At 30.2% G+C, this 20,110-nt stretch overlaps 1 protein-coding gene across 1 annotated transcript; it reads left to right on the top strand.

Annotated features, from left to right (window-relative positions):
• Window positions 1-15,151: 15,151 nt before the first annotated feature.
• On the top strand, window positions 15,152-19,984 carry LOC125840194 (mannose-6-phosphate isomerase 2-like). The gene is made up of 5 exons (XM_049519159.1): window positions 15,152-15,506; window positions 15,935-16,102; window positions 16,819-17,031; window positions 18,337-18,603; window positions 19,464-19,984. Exons 1-5 carry the CDS (start codon window positions 15,156-15,158, stop codon window positions 19,770-19,772), a joined length of 1,308 nt encoding a protein of 435 aa, XP_049375116.1. The 5' UTR covers window positions 15,152-15,155; the 3' UTR covers window positions 19,773-19,984.
• The last annotated feature ends 126 nt before the right edge of the window (window positions 19,985-20,110 follow it).

The following is a 20,110-nucleotide window of genomic DNA, read 5'->3' as shown; positions in this document are numbered from 1 at the left end:
TGGATCCTAAATATGTTTAATCTTTAATAAGTGGAGACAGAAAAATATGGGAGATTAACCAAAGTGGCCCAAAAGAAATAAAAAAAGGTTAACTATAGGCCAAACACATATACAACCCACACCTCTAACTTGTCCGCATTTTTCATTTTGACACTTTATCTTAGCCTTATTCCATTTTAACCCTTAAACTTCATTTTTTATTACCATTTTAACACGAAATACTATTTTTATGATTTCTTTATTTTTATGTATATTCTTCAATTGCAACTTCTTATTTTAAATCAACATGTGTCAGTTAATTTTAGTTTTAAAAAAAAAATCTTTTTAAAAAATAATAATTTCTTTTAAAGAGTTTTATGTATTTTTGTGTGAAAAATAACCGGCGAAGTTGTGTTGGTTTTCTTTCTTAAAAATCACCGACAATCTAACAAAGTTAGTCGAGTTTTAGCATTTTTTAGTAGTGTTATTAGCAATGAACAAGAGTCTTTTTTACTCGTATTGAAGATGAATTTTTTTATTCGTATTGATTTATATTAAAAATAAAAAGTGAATATTTGCATTAAATTTAGATAGCCTAGATGATAAGAAAAAATAAATAAATAGTATTATTTAATTTAATTGAATGTTTAAGAAAGAAAATTAAAAAACTTTTGTTAATTTACTTTCATGCAAAAATAGAGAGAAATCTCAAAAAATAATATTATAGTTTGAAGGGTTGTTTATGTGTTTTTGGCCTTAACTATATGTGTAGATTCAAAGTATATATGTTGATAAAAAGCAGGTGTATGATTTAGAGTTTGTTAGATTATCTTTATTGAATTATTATTAGCACAAAAACTATATATTATATGCCTTTTGGCCTGTAAATGCTCTTTTATAGTCTGACAGAGCAGTAACCACTAACCAATGAAGCCAAATAGTACTATATATATATTTTATATATATATGTGACACTCTCCATTGACTTCATCATCTATTATGCATCTTCCTTATTATTTTCAATATTTTATCTGAAAAATAATACAATCGATTACAACTTATCGAGCTTGTATTTATATTTCTTATTTTAGCTATATTACCTATTTATTGTATAGAAGAACCAAGTTCTTCGTTCATCAAACAAGAAGTAAATTGCACGATGTAAATAATATAAAAAAATTATCATGAAAAACTCCTTGTTCGAGGGTAGGGTTGGAGCTAGTAAGGACTCTAGGGTTCATCCGAATTTCCTTCGTTGAAAAATGACATTTTTTTATAGATCGATTATTAAAATTATTTTTATGTATATATGGTAGATTGACTTCTTCATGTATTGACTTCTTCATATTTGAACCACATTAGTGAAAATTTTGATTCCATCACTACTAAGAAGGTGAAAAATTAGAATCTACCCTCATAAGATGTGCCTCAAATCTGCAATAAAAATCGAGTGATTTGTAAATTACATTACTATAATAAAAAAGACCAACTCTAACACCTTACACTCTTACTATCAAACCCATTGTAACAACAATTAACCTCCTTTCAAGAGTACACTCCTAATCTAGAAAATAAACTCAAGACTTTTAAGTATTTTTATCACCTACTACAAATTAAAGCTTCAATGAAAACAATTAGGTTATAGTTCAAGACCAGGTGAAGTAAGACACAACAATTAAAGAGTTGTCCAAAATATCTTGAGATAATATCAAAAACACACCTAAATTATCCCTTTTTTTTAGTTTAGTACCTAAACTATTGAGATTGCGAGTTTCAGTCCTAAATTATCACGTATTAGTTTGAGAAACACACATCTCTCTTTTATACCACTCTCATCATAGTATATAATACACTCACTTTTATTTTTAAAAAATTGTCATATCACACTCCACACGGACAAAACACTTCACCTTGACAAAAATTAAATAAATTATTAGTATTACTTAAAATTAAAGATTTAAAAAATGTTGTCCAAAACAAATTAATATTTTTTATAAAATAAAATGTAAAATATTTTTCTTACCCCACACTCCATCACTTCCTCTCACTGTACCTCCACCCCACCCATTTTTTAAAGTTTTTTTTATATAAAAGTATTTAATTTCTTTTAATTCATATCTCTCTCCCCCCCCCCCCCTTTTTCAAATACTAATTTAGATATTATTTAATTTTTTTTACAAAAATAATTCTGCCCACTCCACCTAACCCTTTGCTTTCAAATTTTTTTCTCGTTTTGTGTTAGATATGTACATATCGAAAATATTTTTACTTGCCGCCGCAAGAATTTTTTTAAAATAAATTTTTTATTTATGTTATATTCGATACACAATTAGAAAAAAAATTCATATATATATATATATATATATATACATATCTAACACAAAACAAGAAAAGTGTAAAATATATAAATAAATTAGGAGCGGAGGGTTAAATAGGATGGAATAGAATTTTTATTTTTTTAAAATAAATTAAATAAGATCAATTTGTTTGGGGGAATGAGTGTGTGGTTTTTTTTTTTTTTTTTTGGGGGGGGGGGGGGGTTGAAGTATGAATTTTTTAAAAATATTTTATAAAAAAAAAAAAAAAAAAAGTGCGGGGGATTGTCCGGGAGTGGGGGTGGTGGAGGAGGTGGTGGAGTGGGGTAAGATAAATACTTAATTTTTTTTTGGGATAGTAATACTTTAATCTTTAATTTTTAATTAATATTAATAGTTTATTATTTAATTTTTGTCAGGGTGGAATATTTTATCCATGCGGAATGTTATTTATCAAGATTTTTTCAAATAAAAGAGAGAGAGTATTACACACCACTGAAGTGTGTTTCTCAAACTAATAAGTGATAGTTTATGTATGATACTTACACTCTCAATAGTTTAGATATCAAAAAAGGAATAATTTAGTTGTGTTTTTGACACTTATCTTAAATATTTTTAATTTATAAATTTAAAACTCAAAATTCAAAATGTACGGTAAGAACTAAATAGTGGAAATTGAAGATTTATTATTTATTTGAGAAAATTGAAGACTTATTTTTTATTAGAATTAGGTGTATAATGTTTTATTGAGATTATATTATTAGGGAAAAAGGATAAATATATCCCCGAACTATCGTAAATGGTATGCAAATACCCTCCGTCATACTTTTGGGACGTTAGTGCCCCTGTCGTCCAAAAACTAGAGCATATATGCCCGTCACTCTAACGGAAGACTAAATAGGGACACGTGGCGCAATCTTATCCTTTGATAAATGTCGGATCGGTGGATAAGATTATGACACGTGTATGTCTGTTAGTATAAAGGGTATATATGCTCTAGTTTTTGGACGACAGAGGCACCAATGTCCTAAAAGTATGACGAAGGGTATTTGCATACTATTTACGATAGTTCGGAGGTATATTTGTCATTTTTTCCTATTATTTATTCTTAATAAATTTGTGGATTGTTTAGTTGAGTAAAATTAGAGAACATCATTATTTGATTGTGTTATGTTTTATAAAAACTTGTTGAGAAAATGTAAAGCGGTCTACTAAATTTTGAAGGCTTACGTTGTATCTAAGGTTGGAAGTTATTTAGTATTTATATATTAGAAGGTTGTATATCAAATATGGAGTTGATTTGGGCCAATTTTAAAGTTGTAAAACTTTTATACCAATGTTATTGTCGTCAATTTTGTTGATAATTAGGATTTTGATCAAAATGGTGTTGATTTGTTGTCCAGAATTATTTTTGATAATTATTATGACACGATAAGTTTTATCCGTCAATTTGAAATTCTTCTAATTCGTTGGGACTTTTCTATGTAAGCATGATCGTAAATCTGTTTTTACAAAACTCTTTTTTGAAAGAATTAAATATTAAGAAGAATTTATACCAAATGACTTTGAAAATGAGTAGTCTTAAGCTTTTGATCCTATTTACTTCATAGAGAAAACTTCCAGATGAATAGTCAAAAATTGTTAAAACTTGCTCATAGAGTAAGACCAAAAATTTAAGACTATTCACTTTTCAAAGCTATTTTTTTATATGTAATTATATTGGAATTTCATATCATGATTTGAAATATTTTTAATACAAAAATTGATCCATAAGTTTATATTTTGTTAAAACAATCCCACATTTATATCTATTAACCATTTATTTCATATGTAAATAAAATTTATAATCACATTATTACTTTTTAAAATTTATTGTTCTCACTGACATAAAATTTATTATTCTCACCAATATATAGTCAATTTAACTCACACTAACTGATTGTTGAGTAATAAATTTGTTCTCTTCATTTACTCCAACACCTAATTTATTACTTCTACCTTTTTGTATTTATTACAACTCAAAGTAACAGTGTTGGTTCGTCTTCTCGGTCACATGATCGAGAAATGCAAGTTCAACGTGAGGAAATTGTCTGTACTATGTGGGAGAATTATATTAAAGACTAGTACACTACAATTTGTGTTCAATTTTTTTATTGAATTAAAGTTTGAAGAATTAAAGTTAGATGAAACAATTACTTAAGTGAAGAACAAATAACTTTGTAATAATTTATTATGTGATTTTATAAATTTTTGTTTATTTGGTAAAGATTGAATAAACAATTGGGGCTATTTTAATAGTTTAACAACTTATGGGATTCTTATGTTTATGAGAAAATATACAACACGAAAATTCCATATCGCATGTCCAAACAAAACTTCAATTTCATCTCATAATTACATATTATGATATCATATCATGATACCATATGACATGGCCAAACGGGCCCTAAGTAGGTGTTTGGCCATGAGTGTTTGGACATGCGATTTTACGTTGATTCTATCTCATGATTCCATATCATGAGATGTGATTCCATATTCTCCAAAAACAATGATATGGAAATTCCATATCATGATTTGAGATATTTTTAATACAAAATTTGATCCACAAGTTTATATTTTGTTAAAACAACCCCACATTTATATCTACTAACCATTTATTTCATATGTAAATAAATTTTATAATCACATCATCATTTTTTAAATTTTATTATTCTCACCGACATAAAGTTTATTATTCTCACCAACATATAGTCACTTTGACTCACACCAACCGATTGCTGAGTAATAAATTTATTCTCTTCATTATTCCAACACCTAATTTATTACTTCTACCGTTTTGTATTTATTACAACTTATAGTTATATCTATTTGAACAACAGAGCAGATCAAATTGATGCAGTGGAAATTGTCATAGCTTGTGCAATGTTACATAATTATTTGCGAGAATACCAAAGGACTGATGAAATATTTATGCTCTATGAGCATGAAAATATAGTTGCGGATAATATTGACCAACAAATGGCTCAAAGTAACAATGTTGGTTTGTCTTCTCGGTCACATGATCGAGAAATGCAAGTTTAACATGTGGAAATTGTCCGTACTATGTGAGAAGATTATATTAAAGACTAAGACACTACAATTTATGTTCATTTTTTTTGATTGAATTAAAGTTTGATGAAACAATTACCTAAGTGGAGAACAAATAGCTTTGTAATAATTTATTATGCAATTTTATAAATTTGTTTATTTGGTAGGATTGAATAAACATTTGGAGCTATTTTAATAGTTTTACAACTTATGAGATTCTTATGTTTATGAGAAAATATACAACACAAATTATATATCGCATGTCCAAACAAAACTTTAATTTCATCTCATAATTCCATATTATGATATCATATCATGATTCCATATCATGATTTATATCGCATGGCCAAACGAGCCCTAAATATCCAATTTGTGTAAATCTCTGTGAAGTTTATTGGGCTGTCGATTACTGCATGGGCCTCATTGCAAGCTGGGCTGCTAAATTGAGTTTTTGAACTGGCCCAACCATGTACGATTTGATTTATGAGCAACTTTCCACATATAGCAAACATAAAAATCATATTTGTATGCTATAGCTATAGTTTGCATAATTGCGCTCCATATCAAACATAAATATGTATATTTCGTTATACATATACAAAAGAAAACAGTTGTATAATTTCGCTATACATATACAAAAGAAAGCAGGTGTATAATCTGTTTTGGTATACATATACAAAAGATCAATTGTATAATCTGTATTTGTATAAAGCAAGAAAGAGAGAAAGACAAAAGAAAATTGGGCAGGGGAAGATCGTACGTATTTATATAATCATAAGTGGATAGAACAAAAATATATGCATTTGTATTTGTATATACAATTTTCTCTTGCTTTATACAAACACAAACGCAATGTATACATTTGTGTTTGTATAAAGTGAGAGAGGCGAGTGAGCGAGCGAGATTTGGGAGAGTGGCGAGCGAGATCTGGGAGAGGGGAGAGGGGAGAGGGGAGAGAGGGGAACGAAAATATATGTATATATACAATTTTCTCTCATTTTATACGAGCACAGACACATTTTATACATTTACGTTTTTGTATAAAGTGAGAGGTGAGTGAGCGAGCAAGATCTGGGAGAGGGGAACGAAAATATATGTATATATACAATTTTCTCTCTCTTTATACAAACACAAACGCATTTTATACATTTACGTTTGTATAAAAACGAGAGTGGCGAGCGAGATTCACCAGGAGAGAGGCGAAATAGCAACAATTTGTTATAAGATACAATTAAATCAAACTATGGTTATAACATTTAATTTGAATTAATAGTTTGCTATTATATACAATTTTCCCTTGATTTATTAAGAATTTTTTTTTTACCTTAAAAAACATTTTATGGAAACCAAATATTAAGAAAATGACTTGATTTATTAAAAGTATTTTCTGAAATGTATTTTCACTACACTATACCAAACACACCCTACATTGAATTATTTGCCTCGCCATTTTGTTTTGACACACTATTTTTGAATATTATACTCTTACCTAATTTCTTTAAAAAAGTTTGGCACAAAATTAATCACTTTTTTTCTTAGTAGCACCACTTAATTAACTCAACATGTCTTAAAATTGACAGGTTATACCCAAGCTCAATCATCAAACATCTTCTACCTTCATAAATAAATAGGAAAAGTATATTATCGCCCTACAAAATAACAGCCGACAAATGTATTCTTTACGCATATTATTATAAGGTATATAAAGTATATTTTTTTTATACAAAATAGAATATATATATTTTTAATACATATATTTGACATGCAAATATAATTATTCTGACTGACCGACTAACTATTAACTTTGTGAACTTTTCCGAGTCAGATTAAACTCTTCCCAAAAGCATTGAAACCACAGTAGTACTGAAATATATACTTAAAAAATGAGTACTTTCCTGAACCATAGGTATGTCTTAATCACATTATTTGAGATCTCATGTTTAAATTTTTTAATATGCATAATTTATACAAATCAACGTGATGAAAATGACGAAAAATACGATTATAATAAAATAGAAAATAATTGAAAACAAATCCTAATAGAAAGACTGTTTGAACTTGTAAATTGCAATAGAGTATTTCTCAGCTTCAGCACCTCATCCTATTTTATTGCCTATTCTCAAAAACGTTTTTTTTTTGTTGATGTTACGTTTTTTCACATCATCACGTGTAAATTCCAGCGGCTGTTATTTTTTTGACTAAATGTATTTTAAGGGGTTTTATTAGGTACAAATTTTAATAGGGAAAATTGTATATAATAGCAAATTATAATTCAAATTAAATGTCATAATCATAATTTGATTTAGTTGTACCCCGTAGTAAACTGTTGCTATTTCGCCTCTCTCCCTGGTGAATCTCGCTCGCCACTCTCGGCAGTCTCTCCCTCGCCTCTCTCGCTTCTCGTTCGCCAGTCTCTCCCTCGCCTCTCTCGCTTTATATAAACAGAAATGCATAAATTGCGTTTTCGTTTGTATAAAGTGAGAGGAAATTGTGTATACACATGCAAATACATATATCTTCATCCTCTACACTTGTAATTATACAATATAAATATTCCCCTGCCCAGTTCTCTTTTGCCTTTGTCTTTTTCTCGCTTTATACAAACACAAATTATACATATGACAAATTATACAATTGTTTCTTTTGTATATATGTATAGCAAAATAGCCAGCTTCTTTTGTATATATGTATAGCGAAATAGCCATAGCAATCATAAAATTTGCTATGAAGCGCAATTATGCAAACTATAACTATAACATACAAATATAAATTTTGTGTTTGCTATATGTGAAAGTTGCTCATTTTAAGGCTGGCAAACGGACCGGTTTTTGTCCGGTCCGGTCCGGTTTCCGTACCGGTAAGGAACCGGTCTTATAGGTACCGGAACCGGTACCGAAACGGAACCCGGATTTTTATCCGATTGATCCGGTCCGGTAAGAACCGGTTCCGGTCCGGTTCAACGGTCAATTTAATTATTATTATTTTTATTTTTATTTTTTAAAATGTGAACGTTAAGGAGCCGTTGGGCCCTTTTAGCCGTTGGGCTGGGGCCCAAAACGGCTCCAAACAGCCCCCCCCACCCTTCTCTACCCCTTAACATTATAAATATACTCATATTTTTTCATTTAAATCACAAATTCACAAACTATTTCATTAATATCTTATAAAATCTCTTAATTTTCAATCTCTCATAAATTCATAATTATTATTTTGTGATATTGACTTGGAGTTCGAATTTCGAAGATTTATTTGAAGTAAATCGGAAGCTTCAATTGGCATCTCTCAATTCCGGCTTTGGTTATATGTCTACTTTTACGTAGACGTTCGGTACATTCGTTCCAACTTTAATTTTTTATTTGTTTATTAATTAAGTTATTTTATTTTTTTGTTATATTATCTTTGCTTGTTTTTCATAATATTAATTATTTTAAACTTGAACATGAATTTTGAAAAATATAGTGGTAAAAGACCAATGTCGGAAAGAAAAAATAATAGGGGAGGAGGAAGTAGTTCTAATTCTAAAAATTTGCCACCTCCTAGATTTAGAATTAATACTAATGATTATACTCATGTTGATGAAACTTCTTTTACACGAGACTCACAACCTATTGAATTTAATTCCGAAAATGAAGTAGATCATGAAACTTTAAATAGATGTTTTTCTAATTTTGAGGAAGAATTAGATGAGGAAGTAGAAATAAATGAGGAAGATGATGAGACCCCTACCCCTACTAGTCCGGCTACCGAATTACTGGAACAAGATGAAGTCCCCTCTTTACCTACTTTTTCAAAGACCGTTGTACGTGTTAAAAGATCTTTAGTATGGAAATTTTTGGTACAAAATGAGGAAAAAACTACTGTTACTTGCACGAAATGTAAATTGATCATGAAACATGTAACTACGGGTACACAAGGGGGAACGGGACGACTAAGAACACATTTGAGAAAGTGTAATAAAGAATTTGCTCGCCTAAATGATATAGAAAGGGCTAATAGAAATGGAATACCTCAACCTGAAAGTTCTATGGGAGCTGGAGGTTCTAATATGGTTCAAAGTGTATTAAATATGACTAACCCGGCTAGCCGAAGCACACACCGCACATATAGTAAAGAAAAAGATCGTAGAGAATTAGCTAAAATGGTTGCTGTTTGTGGTTTGCCTTTTTCATTTCCTTCACATCCTGGTTTTATTCAGTATATTCGGGAATTGTATAACCCAGATTATGAAGGTATTCCAAAAAGTACAATTAAAAGTGATCTTTTTAAATATCAAAAAGAATATTGTCATTTTCTTCGTTGTTTATTTGTTTATTATGATGGTAGATTATCTATTACTTCTGATATGGGACGTAGTCCTAATGGTAATAATTATTTTACAATTACTGTCCATTGGATTGACCATGAATGGAACATGCAAAAACAAATATTAGGATATAAATATGTTGAAGAAACTAAAACCAGTGCTTATATAGCAACAAAAATAGGCCTTGTTTTACAATTTTATGGAATATGTGATAAAATAATGAGTGTCACTTTAGATAATGCTTCTAATAATTTGAAAGCAATTGATTATTTAAAATGTAGACTTTGTCCAATTGATAATGATTCTTTTCATATTAAGTGTGCCGCACATGTGTATAATTTGATAGTAAAAGATGGTATTTCTCAATTTGAAATTTCTTGTGAAAAGATTAGACTTGCTTGTAATTGGATTTTTAAAGCTAAAATAAAAGCTAGAATTACAGAATTTAAAAATCATTGTAAAGAATGTGGACTTGAATATAGAAAAGTTCCAAAAGAAGTATGCACTAGATGAAATTCTTTATTTGAAATGCTTCAAGTTGCTTATATTTATCAAGAGCCGGTACAATTAGTTTTTAATGCTCATAATGCGGACCCGAATTTGAGAATTGGCTATGAAGATTGGGAAAATACAAAAGAACTTATTGAATTTTTAAGTGTTTTTTATAAAGCAACAAATGCTGCTTCTGGTCAATATTATCCAACTATTTCTTCTGTTTTAGTAAATATTTGTGCTATTTCATCTGAATTTGCAAAATATAAAGGAAAAGATCGATTTGAAAATTCCCTTGCTTTTATGATTGAAAAATTCAAAAAATATTTTTTCCCTATTCCTCAAATCTATTTGACTGCTACTACTTTCAACCCAAATTACAAATTAAAAGGTGTTGAAAGAATGGTTGAAAAGATTTATGCAAATTTAGAAATTAGAGATGATGAAACTCCTAGTGTTGAAGATTGTAAAAGTAACATATATATAAAAGCTAGAGAGTTATATAATACATATAAATCTATGGAAAAAAAATATTCCAATAGTTGAACCTCCATCTTGTAAACCTAGAAGCGATGATACGGATGATTGGATGGATGATTATCTTGAGCTTGAATCATCTACTAATAATGATTTTGATTTATATTTCAATCAGGCACGGGAAAAGATTAGGCATGAAGAAGGACAACTTCAAGCTCCAATATTAGTATGGTGGAAGAATCGTGAAAATCAATTTCCGACCCTCGCTAGGATTGATCGAGATGTGCTAGCGATTCAAGCATCATCGGTCGCTTCGGAGCAAGCCTTTAGTGCGGCGAGTTTTATGATTGGAGATCATCGATATTCATTAGCAAATGATAGTTTGGAAATATCGGTGTTGTTTTGAGATTGGGTCAATGCCGAAAGAAGAAATACCGGACTACCACAATTAAATAGCCAAATAGAAGACGAAAGAGATGAAATATTTGGTGATAATAGTGATGATGGTATGGAAGCAATGGAAGAAGAACGACAAATACAAGTTCCAAAAAATGTTTCTTTTGAAATGATACAAAAGTTACGAAAAGATTTTAAAAAGAGTTTCAATTGTTAGTACAATAATTAATATTCAATACCTAGATTATGTACTCTTTGTCTCTTTCTAATATTTGTATTGTACAATTTATTTATTTGAATAAATATACGGCTATTCGCCTTGATTTTCTTTTAAAATAGTCTCTTATATTTAATCCAAGTCATTTTAGAAATTTAATTTTCAACTATTTTAATATTAGTTTAAAGTTTAAACTTTAATATAAAATTGAATTTTAAGATTTAAACTTTAAATTCAATATAAACTTTAAACTTTAAACTTTAAAGTCAATTTTAAACTTTAAATTCAATATAAAGTTATAAACTTTAAAATTTAAAGTCAATTTTAAACTTTAAAGTTTAAAGTTTAAACTTAAATTCAATTGAAACTTTAAAGTAACTTTAAAGTTTAAAGTTTTAAATTGAAGTTTTTTAATAATATAATTTTATTAATTAATAATATAATATTATATAATAATTAAAGTTAATAAAAAATAAAAAAAAATTACCGATATAAAATGATCCGGTAAGAACCGGTTCCGGTCCGGTCCAAACCGGTTCCAATCCGGTAACTAAGGGACCGGACGGAACCTTTGGAAATTTCCGGTAAAACTGGTTCCGGTAAGACCCGGTTCCGATAACGAAATCCGGTAACGAGGACCGGTTCCGATAAAACCGATCCTGTTGATCCGGTCCTGTCCGTTTGCTAGCCTCTACTCATTTTAATAAGGTGTACCTCAAGATAAGACATTTAAATGAAATTTTTTTGAAGAAAAAAAAAACTCAGCATATATTCTTCCAATTATAAAAGTTCACGCCAGCTTGCCAACTCGTAGTCTTCTTTTTTGGCCCCAAATCTAGATATCTTCTAGACGAACATGAAACATTAGAAGCGTGACACGGTTACATTTTTTTTTAAAAATAAAATAAAATTATCCTTTAAACTTGATTAATTTAAATTCGCGGTGAGAAGTCCATTTTAAATAATAAATGCAAAGTTTTAATTGAAAATGAATGAATATTTATCCATTTAACGCATTGAGGATTTACTTTTTGTTCTATGCTCACAAAATAAAAATGCATCGCTAGGATCTAAAATTGCATCATAATATTATAAACAAAACAAAGAATATACAAGTAAGTAGCCATGAGTAAATCAGCTAAACTATCGTTTAAGACGCTCACTGAATTTTTTACTCCTTCGTATTTTAATTTATTTATTTAATTTTGATTTGATATTGTGTTTAAAAAAGTAAAATCAACTTTGAATTTTGTGATTTTAAATTAAAAATATATTAAAATATTCGTTAATTTTATAATCTTAAATATGTCAAGAAAAAGGTTAATTACAATGAACTAAAAAACAAAATAAAACAAGTAATTTCAGACCGAGTATTTAACATTCAAATTTATTACTATATTGAATGAGATCAAAACAGTAGATTTTCAACCAATAGTTTATATATCATAAAAATAAAAAAAAGTAAAAAAGAAGAAACCATAGTAGAAGTTAGATATTATTATTATTATTTAACATAAATACGTAAAGGTCCAAAATTCTGTTATTGTGGATGTGCATGTGATGATGACCACACACGATCAACACTACCGACCCACCGACTCAGAATCTTAAAACAAACTGCGTAACTCTTCAGCTATTCCATATTTATGTGCTCTTATTCCTGCCCCTACTTTAAACTTATCAACTATCTCTACTACGTAAGTTTGACGCGGAATTTGAGAATGATAGAATATACAAAAATATTCGTATATTTATTTTTGTAAGATATAAAATTTATTTTCGATATATAGCCGATTTAAAACACATGGAATTAAGTATGATAGAAAAAAACAAAACACATAACAAAACAACAAAATAAACATAACAAATGAAATAACAAATAGTACTATGCATATAATTAGCATATGCCAACTAATATTACAATGCGCATGAGCTATCCTATTATCATTTTCCCTTTACCTTCGATTTTTAAAAATTTTCTTATATAAGATCATTTTTCTAATAAGCTAAAGATATTTTTCTAGGGTCAACCTCTTCATACCTTTTTAAAAATCTATTATATTCAATCTCTCACATCTTCTTATCAGTGCATTGATACTTCTTTTATTCACATGTACTATTTGTTTTAATATCAATTTCATCATCTTAATTATTTGCCACGAAGAACCACTTCAACTTTATCTTATATAATCTCATTCTTAATCTTATATTTCTGATAATATGTTCACATATTCTTCAAACAAGAATACCCATCTCTGCTATCTTTAATGAATTGATTTTCGTCATATGTATGCTTGAAAATAGATCTGTATCCAATAATCAATCAATCACCTAGGTGTTACAAAATGAGACAGAGAAAACATAAGAAAATTTAGAAAATTGATAATTATATTCACGCTTGAATACAAGAGACTACAATCCTATTTGTACACAAGAAGTCAAAAAGCAAAAGGAAATAAAATATCCAGAATGTCTAAATATATACTTTATCATAATTAAAACACGTAATATACTCTACCATATTTAGATGGTCTATACAATAATAACCAACTTTTAACACTAGGTATCATTAATTCCAAATTAATTAGAGTAGTTCTTTGAGGCTTCTTTTATTTTTTATTTTTATTTTATATATATATAACCATTTTTATGTCTACTCTGTCAATGGTTCAAACTTCAAATGGTAGAAATAATTTGTCAAAAATGTAAAGTAAGCCGGTCTAGGGAAATTACTACTACCACATTTTCCCAACCTATTACATAGTTAACACTATGCAAATTGAATTTTGTATTAACTATTTTTAAGTTGACAAAATCTAATCTTCTAGTACGTACTAATATTGATTATTTCGGTGTTGACAAAATCTAATTCTATATCCCTTTCGCATCAATTTATTTATTTGATGTTAATTTGATATAAATTTTTAAAAATAATTTTTAAGTGTTTATGTGACAAATGAAGTAGAAAGGTTCATGTAACAAACAATATACTAGTATTTGAAACTTTGCAACCATAATTTTGGTATTTGATTTTTAAAATTATTATATTATTATCTTATCAGTTTAATTCGATATGGTTCAGTGTTTTGAAATTTGGTTTCGATATCTTGTGGTATGATAAATCAGTAATTATAGTTTGTTCAACTTTGACTAATATATACTTGTATAATAGAGTATATATTATGACTTCAACAATTTTAAAAAGGTTTCAATTGTATCATACTAATACATTATACATATAAATATATATTCAAAAGAAAGTACAAACAACTCCTTTTGTTAATAAATTATATTTAACTTCTAAACATTTAATTTATACTAATACTAAATTGCATATTTGTTTAGTATTTAATAAAATATATATGTTATTTATATAACAATATACTTCAATGTGATCTTCTATATTTTGATATGTTATTTCTAAATATAAAAAATATAAAAAAGTTTAAAATATATAGCTAATACTATAATAACAAATTTTAATATAATATAATAATTCGATATATTCTATACCGCCCCTGGTCATATAGATAGGAAGGGAAGAAATATTTAAGTTTTGGCAGGAAATGTTTTCCATTAAATTAGATTTGAAACCGCTGCTTTGCGTGTGATAAAGAATAAACACCAAAACTTGTAAAATCCGTACGCACTAATTTTTCTTTCCCTCCTTCACTCTTTTCTTGAATGGTACAACTCCAACATTCAAGTGCTCATCTGTACCCTCTAAATTCTTCTTCTTCTTCTTCAATCTTCATCATCTTTGCTTGAACTGAAGCTACTATTTCCCTTTCCTTCCTCTGTACCATAAACAGAGACTACTAAACCTTTCGCAGAGGAAAAAAACACCAGAGATTTTTATTTTATTTAAAAAAAAAACTTAATCTGCTTTATGGAGTCTGACTTGTTGTCGGCGAAGAATGGGAGAGGGAGGCTGGTGAGGTTGATGGGCTGCGTGAAGAATTACGATTGGGGACCACCCGGGAAGGAATCTCGTGTAGCACGGCTGTATGCTTGCAATAGTGGTAACTATGTTGACCAAGAGAAGCCTTATGCCGAATTTTGGATGGGGACTCACGATTCTGGGCCTTCCTATGTTGTGGAAGGAACTGAGAATGGATTGGTTAATGGTAAGGGAGAGACACACAAGTTAACATTGAAGAATTGGATTCAAAACAACCCTAGTGTTCTTGGAGAGAAGGTTGTGAACAAATGGGGTACTAACCTTCCTTTTCTCTTCAAGGTAAAATTGCACTAAATTTTACTTTTTTGAGGGAGTTTGAAATGTCGGCAAAGCTAATTTCTTCTCAAATTACTTAGAGTTCTGATTTTTAATCATGCTCTTTGATAGCATTATACTCGTGCCTAAATAGCTACAGAGACAAATTATATAATTTCGGTTTCAGGTCAAACTTAGATTTCTTCTTATTTTATTTTATTTTTATAAAAAATAGAAAAAGAAATTTAGATATATTTAAAATCATTTGAAAAAAAGTTTGAGTAATGGTGTTTCGGAAATGGGCAAGAGAAATTACCTGAGTATGTAATATCATGTAATGAGACAATTGAATTTGTTTTAATTTAACTTGATGCATTTCGAGCGAGTTGAAGCTGTTTATACTTGGCTGTTGGTATGATTTTGATAAGATTCTAACATGTCTGGAGTTATAGGTACTATCTGTTGCAAAAGCTTTGTCCATACAGGCCCATCCAGACAAGGATTTAGCCTCTCGTCTGCATAGTGAGCTTCCGGATGTTTATAAGGATGACAATCACAAACCAGAGATGGCATTGGCGTTGACGGAATTTGAGGCATTATGTGGATTTATAAGTCTCGAGGTACTCAAACATCTATGTGGTTCTTAGGTCTAGTTAATTTTTTTTGAATTTTGTTAGGCTTCGTAATCCAGGACATTTGAGGCTCCCATAAATTTACAATCCCCTTAAAATAGAGTTAAGCAACTTGTTTTAGTTGATTAATGTAATAATTGGGTTGCATTCTAGAGGTAGAGGTGCTTCGGAGTGGTAGATAAATAGCCCACCTGGTGGTATGTTCGTGGACCTGTCTGATTTAAGAGCAAAGGGAGTTAATGGAGTTGTTTAGCTGGAAATTGTGTTTTTGCTTATTATATTTGCTATTTTTTCTCTTTTGAACAATAATAACGAGAGCTTATAGTGTTCTCCTCCAACAACCAGAAGGAAAAGAATATTTAATATCTGGAAAAGGAGGTTAGAAGCTACTTGAACGGTGATGAAAGGTTCCTTACTGCTTGTTCTTGTGTTTAAAAACTGGCATATTCACATCCCCTTCCAGTTTTGCCATCCATATTTTGTTAGACTGCAAGCCTAAAGGAGCTTATCCAGGACCTCAAGCTCATCATAGTGTAAACATAACAATGCATGCAGAAGAATGCTGTAAGATATTCAGGTGGTTGATTCACTTGAGAATGTGCCTCTTAGCTTGAGATGAAAAATGAACTTAGAATTCAATGACTATTTGAAAAAGGAAAAGTTGTGTTCAATGTGATTTACAATTACTTATGCAATTTTTGTAGGAGCTTAAGTTGATTGTTCAAACTGTGCCCGAGATTGTCGAATTGGTCGGTACTGCACGCACAGAGCAGGTATTGGAATTGAATGAGGATGATGGGAAGGAAAAAGGTAAATTAGTGCTACAATCAGTATTTACTGAGCTGATGTCAGCCAACAAGGATGTGGTTGCTGAAGTGATAGCTAAGCTTATTAGTCGCCTACACGTTAAAAATCAGGTATAGTCAATGTAGTCCTTGATCAGATAGAAGTTACAATGTGTTTGTTTTATCCAAGTACTAGCTGTAAGTTTCCTTCTTGTACTAAAGCATGGTGGACATTTATTCATGTGGAGTAATTCTTTGTGTTTTTGGAGAACTATGCTCTTCATTGTCTTGGTAAACATTTTTCATCTAAAAGCTCCCTTCTCCTACCCATCTCTAAACACATGGACTACTTGCATAAAGAGTTTGGTTCTGGAAGAAGTGAGGTTTGAGAGTATCATTTTATCTTAACAGTTCAAGCTCCATCTTAAGCAGATTTGTTGTTCATCCCCAACTTATTGTGTTGTGCCTATTTTCTCTCAAAAGGACACTTCTCCTTTCAATTGATGGTTTGAGGAAATTGGATGCCAAATTAAAATGTTGATTCACAATTCAGCAACATGAGCATCTCATATAATCAAGAACCTAAATGATGGATAAATCTAATTCCTATTGAGTGAATGGGGATTAAGCACTAAAAAGAAGGAAAAGATAAACAGGAGTAGAAAAAAATTAAAGCTGAGACTTGGTCTGTGGTGAAGATTAAGAGTGTTCCTTATATCTTTGTGAAGAAGACATGATCAAGGAAAGAAAAGAGTGGATTTGGCAAAAAGTAGAGTATAGAAACAGCTTAAAATAATACTAATAAAAAAGAAAGATTGAGAAACAACAGAAAAACAAGAACAGAAATATTTTCAGAAGAGTTGAGTTAGAATCGACTCTGATGAATTGACCTTTATGAGCTGGCTTTAGTCATCGTTCCAATCTTTGTTATGTTCTTTTTATCAGTTTTGTAATAGATTTGGATGGATGGGATACTGGTGGTGGTACAAAGATCACATTACTTTGAAGATGTGAATTATGTATTTTAATACAATATCTGATCTACTTCATCAAAAAAATAAATATCTGAGCTATTTTTGCCCTCTTTAATGCCCTTCAAGAAAACAAAGAGAATCACTCCTTTATTCCCACATTAACTGTAAAAAGGGCTTGCTGAAATTTGAATTTAGGTAACCAATAAACTACATCTAATCGTATTCTTGTTCAATTACCACTGAGAAGATAATTTGTTTGGTTTAATGGTGTCTTAATTGCTTATTATATTATTCCTACTTGATGATTTAGTTTTCCTTTGATTTCTTCTTTACTATGTATGAAATGAAATGTCTAGAGACCGATGGCGCATTCAGGAAAGTGAAATGTGATGGGGCTGAACTTCACTTAAACCAATCTTGGTCATTGTCATTTATTTATGATATTTCATCCTTAATGTTGTAGGCAAGGGAGCTGACAGAGAAAGAACAAGTGGTGCTTAGACTTGAGAAGCAGTATCCAGCTGATATTGGTGTCTTGGCTGCATTCATGTTAAATTATGTGAAACTCAATCCTGGTGAAGCCTTATATTTAGGAGCAAATGAACCTCATGCTTATTTATATGGTGATTGTATTGAATGCATGGCAACATCAGACAACGTGGTACGTGCTGGCCTAACTCCAAAGCACAGAGATGTTAAAACTCTATGCTCAATGCTCACTTACAGACAGGTACTGTTATAGACACCACTAGGATTATTCTTAAAAGAAAAATGATCAAATTTGTCCTTGTACTATTTTAAATTGAGCAAGTTTGCCCTCCATTTGACTTTTGGTCTAACATTATCCATGCCGTCAGGAAAAAGTTCTCTTTTAACCTTGACACCTAATGAAGCTTTTTTTAAAATCCATAATCAAAAGTCCAAGGGTAAAATTGGACCTTTTTTCTCAAAAATATTTGGACATGTCTCCACATTGATTTTACACCTGGAGCTCCCTAATGGCAACTGGCAAAGGCAAATATGAGACGATTTGTTAATGACAAGGGTATGAATGGACCAAAAGTGAAAAGGAAGGCATATTGAACTATTTCGAATAGTACAAAGACGAATGTGAACCTTTTCCCTTTTTCAAAATTAAAATCATGATTGGAATCTGATTATAACAGCAACCTTGGTATGTGCTTCAAGTTGAATAGACTGTGAAAGAGTTGCATTATTCTGACATCAAGTTATTGACAAAAAAATGTTAGGACATTTAGGATTATGATTGTTAAATTGAGCTTCTTTCAAGGGTCAAATTTCCATCAAGAATATTTTAAGTTGTTTAAGTTACTTGTCTGTTTAATTGATGTGTACATTCCTAAACTAGTAATGCTCCTGGAACTTGGTCAACAATCATCAGAATGTAACCTGGTCCGAACTACCACCGTAAAAAAAGGAGAAAATGCATGAGAACATCTTCTATAACCCATTAGTAGTTTTGTTGGGCTGTGCAGGCAGAGGCTAATATTTGGCAAGATTTCCTTTAAGTGCACTTAACATGATATCGGGTCTCTGTTTATATCTAAATTACATCTGTTCTTGTTGCAGGGTTTTCCTGAAATTCTGCTGGGCACTGCAGTAAATCCTCATGTTATGAGGTACATTCCTCCTTTTGATGAATTTGAAGTTGATCGCTGTATTCTTCCCGAACAATCAACTGCTGAATTTCCTGCTATTCACGGTCCATCCATTTTTATGGTCGTGGAGGGAGAGGGAACATTAACCTCATCATTAAAGGAGATTATCCATGAAGGTGATGTCCTTTTTGCACCTGCAAACACCAACATTACTGTTTCGACATCTTCTGGTTTGCAATTATATAGAACAGGAATAAACAGCAGGTTTTTCGAGGAGTGAGTTGTGTACGTATGCTAGTACATAAAATTGTTCATCAAGTTTCCTTTATACGAAAGTCGGCTGATCCAACCTTGTAATATTAGCGTGTGCATGTCCATGTCCATGTCCATGTCCATGCCATTTCTGTAAATCAGGTATACAAAATAAATATGACTACTGATATAGTTGCCTCATTGTACCAGTCTAGTGATTCACAATCTAAATGGAATAGGGTGTATTATGTATATGTGGAAAAAACTTCAAACAATTAGTAGGAGGGGGTATAGGGTTTAGGATTTAAGGTTTATGTTTCAGGTTTTGTAAGATACTTGCAAATACTTTTAATTGTGCTTTTAATC

This window comes from Solanum verrucosum, unplaced genomic scaffold, assembly GCF_900185275.1.
Source record: "Solanum verrucosum unplaced genomic scaffold, falcon-dt-bn FXZP01000180.1, whole genome shotgun sequence".
Classification (NCBI taxonomy): domain Eukaryota; kingdom Viridiplantae; phylum Streptophyta; class Magnoliopsida; order Solanales; family Solanaceae; genus Solanum; species Solanum verrucosum.
The sequence above is the reverse complement of the archived record's forward strand: the minus strand, read 5'-3'. Positions and strand labels throughout refer to the sequence as shown.